Source organism: Drosophila arizonae, chromosome X (genome assembly GCF_054131065.1).
Source record: "Drosophila arizonae isolate 15081-1271.41 chromosome X, UAZ_ARI_1.0, whole genome shotgun sequence".
NCBI classification, from domain to species: Eukaryota; Metazoa; Arthropoda; class Insecta; order Diptera; family Drosophilidae; genus Drosophila; species Drosophila arizonae.
In genome coordinates, this window is record NC_142927.1 from 19,886,250 (window position 1) to 19,895,767 (window position 9,518).

General features: G+C 48.6%; 3 protein-coding genes across 4 annotated transcripts; 2 read left to right on the forward strand and 1 right to left on the reverse strand.

Annotated features, from left to right (window-relative positions):
* The first annotated feature begins 195 nt into the window (after positions 1-195).
* On the forward strand, positions 196-2,078 carry LOC108619948 (ribosome biogenesis factor Nop53). Its single transcript, XM_018016788.2, has 5 exons — positions 196-453; positions 523-696; positions 754-1,080; positions 1,147-1,545; positions 1,604-2,078. The coding sequence occupies exons 1-5, from the start codon at positions 326-328 to the stop codon at positions 2,001-2,003; spliced, it is 1,428 nt and encodes a 475-aa protein (XP_017872277.1). The 5' UTR covers positions 196-325; the 3' UTR covers positions 2,004-2,078.
* l(1)G0020 (RNA cytidine acetyltransferase l(1)G0020) lies at positions 1,999-5,654 on the reverse strand. 2 transcript variants are annotated; one of them, XM_018016786.2, is made up of 5 exons: positions 5,215-5,654; positions 4,705-5,152; positions 3,361-4,633; positions 2,306-3,299; positions 1,999-2,194 (listed from the first exon to the last, which is right to left on the reverse strand). In XM_018016786.2, exons 1-5 carry the CDS (start codon positions 5,415-5,417, stop codon positions 2,074-2,076), a joined length of 3,039 nt encoding a protein of 1,012 aa, XP_017872275.1. In that variant the 5' UTR covers positions 5,418-5,654; the 3' UTR covers positions 1,999-2,073. The 2 variants fall into 2 exon arrangements, with proteins under 2 accessions (XP_017872275.1, XP_089329043.1); XM_089472917.1 differs by having other exon boundaries at positions 2,301-3,299.
* A 178-nt stretch (positions 5,655-5,832) lies between these two features.
* LOC108619952 (putative U3 small nucleolar RNA-associated protein 11) lies at positions 5,833-6,856 on the forward strand. The gene is made up of 2 exons (XM_018016794.2): positions 5,833-6,450; positions 6,523-6,856. Exons 1-2 carry the CDS (start codon positions 5,968-5,970, stop codon positions 6,727-6,729), a joined length of 690 nt encoding a protein of 229 aa, XP_017872283.1. The 5' UTR covers positions 5,833-5,967; the 3' UTR covers positions 6,730-6,856.
* Positions 6,857-9,518: the final 2,662 nt, after the last annotated feature.

Below are 9,518 nucleotides of genomic sequence, written 5' to 3' on the forward strand. Positions count from 1 at the left end.
CTAGCTCTTTTGATTAAGTGATCTGGCTTGTTGATGCCTTGTGCGCTGTATATTTGGTGTGCCACATATTGACATAATTTTTCAAACACAGATTTTTGCATTATATTGTGATTTATAGCATTCGCAGCTGCGGTCGTTTGTAATCGAAGCGTGTGTGGCCCACAAAACAGCTGATTGACAACATTCGCTGCAAGTGCTAGTGTTGGTAAACACGCGGCATACGTTCAGTTCACATCTAGTGCTGTGCATCGCCCAGCGGCTTGCACGTGTTGGGATTGAAGTATTGTTTTCGTTGCGGCAGGAATTACTTGGAACTATTGGCGCCATGGCTGCGCAGGAACCTGCTACCAAAAGGAAGCGCATTTCAAAGAAGAACAAAGCCGCTTGGCGCAAGATAGACATACAAGATGTTGAACAGTTTCTAGAGGACCAACGCCAAGAAGAGCGCATCGGGTAAGCCAAAGCAAACGGTAAACAATTCGCACCACGAGTTTATGTTAATGCCGCCTCGCCCGAATGTAGCACCTTTACAGACAAACAGGATGAGGATCTGTTCGTGGTGGATGCTTCGCCACTGAAGACTGCGCCCAGCCAGCTGACAATCAAGCAGAAACGCAAATTAAATGCGTTAAAGCCTATGCGCTCTCATCAGGCACTGGAGAACACATCCAAGGTGCAGGATCCGATTGTAAAGCGGTAAGTGAGCTGCCCTAGCACAAACAAACAGCAACTATAAATGATTCCATGCCACAGAAACCATGTGAGGCAGAAGAAGAGCGGGCGCAACATAGAGATGGAGGTTTGTAATCCAACCAAGCCCAGACATCGACAGGCGAACACAGATCGCGGGCTCTACTACGAGAAACTCGATAAGGAACTGGCTATGCGAGAAAGTGGCAAAAAGTTGCCTAAAATCGACAAGGATATTTGGCAGGAGGAGGACTTTAGGGACAAAATACCCGGCCTCAAGGATGAGAAGGGCTGGATCAGTCGCGATCTAGCGTTGCACGTTGCTGGCAACATCGGCCGCAAGGTGGTCAAAACGCATGCCAGCCTGCACCACAAGACAACCAAGGCCAAGTGAGTTGCAAAGAAGCAACAAAGCGAATGTTCGTTCATGATGATTTCTTTATTTATCGTCTACAGAAAGTTTGAGGCGCCGCATCCAGGCATGAGCTACAATCCCTCGCTGAAGGCGCACCAGGAGCTGCTGGCGGAAGTTGTTGAGCGTGAGCAATCCATTATCAAGAAGGAGCAGCATCTCAAGCGCGTCACCACCACCATGTTCAGCAAGGTGACGCCCGAGGAGCGCGACAAGCGCCGTCTCGATGAGATGAGCGAGGGCATCAAGGAGGACGGTGAGCCGGAGTCAGAGGATGAGGTTGATCCGAAGTCTGCCGACAACAGCTATTCTACAGTCAATGCGCCCGTCGAGAACAAGAAGAAGAGCAAGGCGGCTCGTAACAAGGAGCTTAAGCAAAAGAAGCTGCAGCGTCAGCATGAGGCCAAAAAGGCCCTCAAGAAACAGACCGCAGATCTAATTAGGTAAGGAACATGGACTAGAGAAATGCAACCACATAGCTAAAATGTAATTTACTTACAGAATCAAATCCATACGCGCTGAGGTGCAAGAAGAGGCCGAAGAGCTGAAAGACCTGAAGAAACGCCGCAAAGCGGCAGCGGAGCGCAAAAAGTACGAGACGAAACGCTTGGGCCGGCACAAGTTCGAGGAGCCCGACCTGGATGTGAATATGCCCGAAGATCTGGCTGGCAATCTGCGCAATGTGAAGACCGAGAGCAATCTGCTCACCGACCGCTTCAAGCTGCTGCAAAAGCGCAACATGCTGCCCACAACGGTGGCTGTCAAACGCAAGCGCGCCAAGGTGAAGCGTTTCCCACGCAGCTCCCACAAGGAACCCGGCGTTAGCTTCCAGGAGCTGCGCGATCGCCGGAAGGCGGCGGCCGCCGCGGCTAAAGCCAATAGTGACACCATCAAGATTTAGTTAACGTCAACTCTCCATTATTTTTTATTGAAGAAACCTTATAAATATAGATCTACCCCAACTGTGCCCACTAAATGAGCGACTTGCCCGCGCCCTTTTTCAACTTAGGATTCTTTTTGCTCTTTTTCGTCTGTGGTGGTCCCAAGTTCGCATCAGGAGGTTCTACAGTCGCGTCAAGACGCTTGACTCCGCTGTGGAAGAGATCGAAATGAAATTGCATTTATGCACAATACAAAGCGAGAGAGAGCGAGCAAGAGCAGCGCGTGCTGTTGCTATCTCTTTCTAATTGATAGCTACCTTACCTCTTCACCGAAAGTAGACCGCTACCAGCACCAATAGTCGCGTCCTTGCCATTGCTCTCGAGCGCCTTGGACCAGTCCTCTTCGCTGCCCTTGATTTGGTATTCGTTGAATGTCGCCTCGGCCTTCAGGCGCTTCAGTTCCTTGCGCTGCTGCTTGGTCAGTTTCTGCGCTGTCTTTTCCAGCTCTTGGTCAATGGATAGCGAGAGCGGCTGCAGCTCTTCGCCACGCGGCAGCTGCGACTCCTGTAGCATGCCACCCTCGATGTGCTCCTCGAGCACCGTGCGGAAGCACTGATTGCACTTCTTCATGGCGTCAAAGAACTTGGCCAGCAACTGGTTGCCCGGCATGTTGAGCTCGGCGGCTATCTGGTCCACCGACTTGCCCTGCACGCCCAGGCCCAACAGCACGCTCTGTTGCACCAGATCCAGCTGGAGTCCCTCGATGCGACCCTGGAAATAAAGCTGGGCGATGTCGGACAGCAGATCGATGATCAGGCGGAACTCGGACTGCTGGCGTGCATAGCTCTCCAAGCGCTGCAGATCGTGCGGCAGAAAGTAAACGTCCAGCGTGGGCTTGTCTAGCTTGGCGATCGTTGTGCTGGAGTCATCCACGGACTTGTTCTTGAGCAGCGCCAGGCACAGTTTGGTTTCGAACTCGCGGAAAGTCTTCGCCATGAGCTTGAGCACTCGCCGGCGAAAGTCGTGGAAGTACAGAGGCAGCCAGCTGCTGGGCGCTCGCTTCAGTGTGTGCAGCATGATGCAGCTGTGCTCGCCGGTCAGCTCGTTGGCCTTCTGGCTGAGGTAAACGGGCACAAAGCCGACGTTCTTCCAGAACTTAAGTAGCTCTGCAGTCAGGCCATATGAGGTGCCTATATAATCAATACGCTCCGGCATGCGCTCGTGCAGGCGTTCGAGTAACGTTGGAATACGTTTGCGTGGACGAATCTGCTCTTTGAGCAGACTCAGCTCCTCCTCCTCCACCTCTTCAATGCCAACTAGACAGCGAAGCAGAGCATTAGCTTTAGTAATTAAGTAATATAGTCAATCTCGACTTACCTTTGTCATTAATCTTCTCCGGCTTGTCATCCACATTCGTGAAGCAGCCTTCGTAGTAGTCCTTCAATAGGGCGATTGCCCTCTTGCCGTAGCCCATGCGCTGATAGTTGGGATGTGTCGCAACACGGACGATGCGTACGCCGGATAGCTTGGGAAAATCACGATCTCCGTACTGCTCGGCCACGTTCCAGGGTATCAAATCACCGGCAGCCTTCTTGCCGCGCCCCAACGAATCGTTAATGCTCTGTGACGAGATTTGTCCCTCGAGGGCCACTTGGATGACCACTAGAATCTCTGGCAACTGATCCATGCGTTGCACTGGGGCAAGCATGCAGAACAAATGATGAGCGGGCGCATCGCTCATCATCTGTAGATCGTTGGGCGTATTCTTGTAGTGGGACGACACGTAGATGGACATCAACCGATTGAGGAAGGTCTCCGCGGCTTTGTGGTACGAGAACAGAGCATCCCGATTGATATAGTAGAGCTCGCAGAGCACTGGCAGCGGACAGCCCGAGCTAACGACTGGCACATTGCTCGTGTCCAGGCAGAGCAGATTGATGAGCCACCGCTCGATGTCATCGTCGCACCTGTAGCGGATCGACTCGTTGAGCGTCAGCGGTGGCCGCGCATTGTTGTCCTTTTGTATTTGAGCGATGAGCTTCAGGCTCAGCGAGCGGCCCGTGCCCTCATAACCATTGATGGTGCTGGCCATGAATATCAGGTAGGGGCCCATCATCTTCTTGACCAGCGGCAAGGGTATGGCCGCGGCCTCATCGATCAGCAGCAGATCGGCGGCATTCAGCAGGTGCGTATCGCTGGGCGCTATATACTGTATGGTCTGGCGGCTGTTGCGCGTTATGTTGATACGTATGATGGCCTTTTTGAAGTCCGGATTGGTACTGCGTATTATGGTGTAGTCCGCATGCTCCTGATACTCCAGCGCATCGAAGCCCTTGAGCACGAACTCAAAGAGCGTTATCAAGTTCTCGGGATGAGGCGAGGTGACATACACGTTCACATAGCCAAACGAGACTGCTGCAGCTATAGCCAGACCCATAGCAGCGGATTTGCCGCGTCCACGAGCGGCGGTCAGTGACATTGGAGGCTTCAGCTGCTTGTCCACCAGCGCGTCAATGAACTGGGCAACTGCATGGGCCTGGTCGTAGGTCTTGCAGAGACTCACCAGGGCGCTGGCAGGCTGCACATTCAACAGACTCTGCTGCAGCTCTCTCAAGTTGGTGTCATTCTCCGATTTCGCAACGTCCGCTGGCTAAATAAACGAAATACATGAGATGCAAATTTTTGTTCTCGTTTGGATAATCTTAACAATCCAATTCTTACATTCACCGGCTGCACATTTATGGTCTTGGAACTCAGTGGTAGCACGGTTAGATCATCGTTGACCACCAGGCAGCGTTTGCAGTCGGCCAGGGACAGGATCAGGCGCTCATTAAAGCGGCAGGTGACTGTCTGGTGGGCCTCGGTGCGGAAGCGTTTGTGCACGTCCATGCTCATGGTGTACAGTTGCTTGAGTGACTGCATTGTCTTCAGCAGCAATATGATTAGGCCGCCACCTTCGACAGTCTCCACGGTCCGCGCCAGCAAATTGGGCGTGAGTGCCTCGAAGTCCTGAAGCACGCAAACTCCATAGGTTCGTCCCAGTATGGCGTGTGTTTCAGAGTAGTAGCGACCGTGTATTGTGGTTGCTACGCGGAAGGCATCGAATAGATCCACCTCATTCACGTCCACTTTACCATGAGCGATTTTCTTAGCACGCTTCTTGCCGTGACTGAAACATAGCATGGCAGGCATGAGCTATCAGTATTAAATAAGGTTTGAACCATTACTTACTTGGAAATGGCTTCGTCTTTGTTTTTGTAGCACCACAGCACAGTTGGGCGAGCCTTTACGGTGGATTTAATGAGAATGTCGTACAGAATGGGCACTTGGTCACGGGCCTTGTCGCCAATGATGACAAACATGGTACGATGCCCCAGCTTGACACCATTCTCAATCATAACGCGAATGCGATTGTCTATTTTCTTCTTCACCATTTTGCTTTAATTGAATATGCCGGTATGATTTAAACTATAGCTGGATTATTCAAATCGCTCAAATCTAGCAGTTTAAATACACGTGCGATTCACAGTACTGTTAAGCGCGAACGTTTCAGCTCCTCTACTTAGCAGAAGACTCCACCAGTAACATAAGCTGTTAATTTCAATTATCGATACAGTTATTATAGAAAATGGATGTGTAAATTATTATATTATAGCACCAACTGAACAGTTGAAAATATTTATTTATTTGGTGATCGTGTAACACAGGCAACAGGTGTCGTTACAAACTGTTGATAGACAATACAGATAAAATTAATTTCGGGATAGTCGACTATTCTCAATAACAGCTGGCAGTAAACAACAAATAGTATACAGATAGATGTAAATGGCTCTTTGCGCGCAAAACAGCTGTTAATCGATAGACAGATAACCACAACGCATTTATGCTCTACAATTTATGTAAACGCAATTTTGAGTATCTGTTGCGGGCTGCACGTTTTTTTAATAAACAATTGTTTGCTTGCATTTCTGCAATACATACATAATGTCGTCATGGAAGAAGGCATCGAAGAGCAATCAGAAGGTGCATCGCGAGCGCCACCAGCCGGAGGCGCGCAAGCATCTCGGCCTGCTTGAGAAGAAGAAGGATTATAAGAAGCGTTCGAACGATGCCCACCACAAGGAGAAGACTCTGAAGCTGCTCCACAAGCGGGCCATGAACAAGAATCCTGATGAGTTCTACCATCACATGATCAACTCGAAGCTCAAGGACGATGTGCATCACGAGAAGGAGGCCAAGGACGAACACACGCCTGAGCAGCTGGCGCTCATGCAGACCCAAGATCTCAAGTACATCATAATGAAGCTTACCATGGAGCGACGGAAGCTGGAGCGCCTGCGTGCCGCGCTTGTCGATGTGGACAGCACAGCTGGCCAAAACAAACGATACATCTTCAATGAGAATGGTGTCCGGAAGGCAGCGCCACCCGCCACGCTGGGCGAACGTCTGGAAGCAAGCGAAAATGCAGTGAGTAGTTTTGTAATGTACATCCATATGTATAATATAATAAGTAATACATACATCTTGTAACTCCTCCAGGAGACGGGCACCCGAACCCACAAACAGCAGCTGCTGAGTGAGCTAAAGAAGCGGGAGCAGCGGGTACGCGAGCTAACCATTGTTCAGGAGAAGCTGGAGATGAAACATGCGCTCAAGCAGCCACGTCTCCTCAAGCCCAAGAAAGAAAAGCCTGGCACTAAGGAGAGTGCACCCGTCTATAAATTTCCATATGAGCGAAAGAAGTAGATTTAGTTAGTTCATATATAATAATTTCTATTTTTTAGATGCAAAAATAAACAATGTATTGTGTAAGAAATGTGAAAAGAATGAATATTTTTTTTTTTTTTTAATAAAATACACTTTAATGCATGTATTTGAAGCTGCACTTTTTTTTGGTTCAAATTTGAATAAAAGTCTGTTTGCACATCTGCAACTGGCTGTACATTTACAAACTGTTTGGTGACACTGAGCTTTATACGGCTCTTAAGCCACTGCTAACTTAACATTAGCCAAGACACAAACAGCTTTGCTTAACATAGCTGTTAAGGTGCTGTTAACTATGAGCTTTGGCGAAGACACAAACCGCCAAGTTTAAGAAAGCTCTTCGCGCACTGTTAACTTTTAACAGTAGCAATGACACCAACTAGTTTTACGATATTCAAATTAGCAGCCTTTACTTTATGCCAATAGAGGGCTCTGCTAACGAAATGTGGATTTTATTCGAAACTGAAATTATTTGAGTTTTTCTTGACATTTATGCTCTGTTACAGAAGCTTAAAAGAGTTTATTAGTTCTTATTCTTTACTAGTATATTTGGCTATTTTTTGAATTTTTCGAGTACTATGAAAGTAGTAAATTAACATTTTATTTTATTTTAGGTATTTCTGTTGTGTCTAAGGCATCTAAACTAGGGATATCTGAGCTACTTTAGTTTTAACGGTATTATTAGCGCTAAAGCCTTGATCTCGCCCATATTCGTCTGTTGCTGACATGCGAACAGCACTCGATGGGCAGGAGGCGCGCGTTCTTAATCACAGAACAGAGAGAAACAATTGGCAGGGGAAGGGAAAAGGGGGAGGGGCCGGGGAACGGCAACGAGAACGGGAATGGGAAACACCCAGTCAAACCAGCTCAGCCCACCTAAACCACCCTGTCTGTCGCGCCCAGTTTCGAATTACAAAACCAATTGAAGCTAGTTAAACACAAAAAAAAAAAAAAAAAAAAAAAAAATGAAAATGAAAAGAAAAAAGATTTTTGTTTTTGGTTTGCATTTTTGTTGCTGTTGTATTTGCATTTTGATTTTGACAATTGGATGGGGCGAACCCTCCCTGCCGACTGCGACGCTTGTTTTGATGACCGCATGACAAGTCCGATTAGGCGGCCCGCAATCCCGACCCGGATCAACCCCGACTCCGTCCGGGGCTCTGGCCAAGTGTCAACACGGCGGACCATTTGCTGCATCATTTGCTGCAGCGAATGCGTCTCATCAAAATGTTGTCATATGTTTTTATGACCGCAGAGGGAGAGAGAGAGAGAGATAGAGAGAGCGAGACAGAGAGGGAGGGAGGTGCTCTCTCTCTCTTTTTGTGCATTTGCAAAATTTGTTAGTCAGCGTGCAATTAGCTTGCAAATGGATTTTCCACCTTTGCCACTTGTCCGTCGCTAGGTGTGCAGCGGACGGCGGCGGAGGTGGACTTGACGCCACGCCCACATCCGCATCCGCATTCGCATCCGTGACACAGCATATCGAGCAGCGGCGTCGGCGCTGTGGCACGTGTAAAACCGTTCGACACGTGGCCGCACGTGCCAACAGGCGCTGGTGTCGCCCTCCGTCCTCTGCCCTCTGCTCCCGCTCCCATCGCCCATCGCCCATTGCCCATCGCCTGGCTGCTACGATCCGTCCATCCGGTTGCTGGGCTGCTGCGATAAGCGCAACTTTGACAATTGCTGCGAGATGTCAAAGGCCAGGTTACGGCAACAGGAATTGGGTTGCTCGCGCGACACTCTGACGTTCCGTTATCCGTTATCCGTTATCTTGATGTGCCGCCGGCTAAAGGGACAGCCGGACAACGCGACAGCGCGACAGCGAGGCGGGCACGGCGACGTCAGCTACAGACGCACAGCTCTGCCTCAGCCTCAGCCTCTGCCTCAGCTTCAGCTTCAGTCTCCGCCTCTGGCTTTGGCTCTGGCTCTGCCCCTGAATCGATGGTTTTGTTAGCGTAAATATCTTAATTCGCCGCTTCACCGCCCACGACACGCGTTAATCGTGTGCTTTTGACATGAGAATTTTTAAATGAAATGCGACAGTTCCGTCAGCCACCCGCCGACCACCCACCCACCCGCCCACCCGCCCATCCGCCCATCCGCCCATCCGGACAACTCTCACAGGGTCCAGGACAGCTTCTCACACAAAGATGATTGCAATATATATATACATATATAAAGAGGAGCAGGAGAGAGAGGGGGGAGGGGGGCTAAGGTGAATTCGTGGATTTAAGGTAAGAGCAAAACTTTGCGTATACTAATAAATTAATAGTAATAAATATAATAAGAGATATACTAAAGATGACAATTATGATAATCATAACATTTATTATTATTATTATAATAAATATAATTCAGTTATTCATCATGTTTTACAATAGAAGCTCTAATTTGATTGTCCTTTTTTCTATCATGGGCTAAATTTCCTTATGCTTCTACTGTTTCCCAAATAGTAGGAAATCTATGAATCCGAACGAGACTTAAGGCGAGTCTTCAGCTCAGTATTCAGTTTGTAAAGACAGCGAAGCAGGCAGCAACCAGCACAAGTGCCACACGCAATCTACATATTACAAAGGCATGAGCTCCAGTATATGTATAATTCTTAAATAAAGTAGGATCCCCATATTTCGAAATGCCAAGGGGATCCGTTATTTTTTGGTTTCTACAGAAACAGAAATGGAATTTTTTTCGATTTATGGCGATTTTTGATTTAGCGGGGTACAGACTGTCGAGACTCGACTGTACTATAAAATGCAATTCACACAATTTTA

Excerpts from the sequence above, each read along its gene's own strand:
- LOC108619948 (XM_018016788.2), top strand. The coding sequence starts at position 326 with ATGGCTGCGCAGGAACCTGCTACCAAAAGGAAGCGCATTTCAAAGAAG. Across the intron at positions 697-753 it reads CAGGATCCGATTGTAAAGCG|AAACCATGTGAGGCAGAAGA; the intron begins GTAAGTGAGCTG and ends TCCATGCCACAG. Across the intron at positions 1,081-1,146 it reads CACAAGACAACCAAGGCCAA|AAAGTTTGAGGCGCCGCATC; the intron begins GTGAGTTGCAAA and ends TATCGTCTACAG.
- LOC108619952 (XM_018016794.2), top strand. The coding sequence starts at position 5,968 with ATGTCGTCATGGAAGAAGGCATCGAAGAGCAATCAGAAGGTGCATCGC. Across the intron at positions 6,451-6,522 it reads TGGAAGCAAGCGAAAATGCA|GAGACGGGCACCCGAACCCA; the intron begins GTGAGTAGTTTT and ends TAACTCCTCCAG.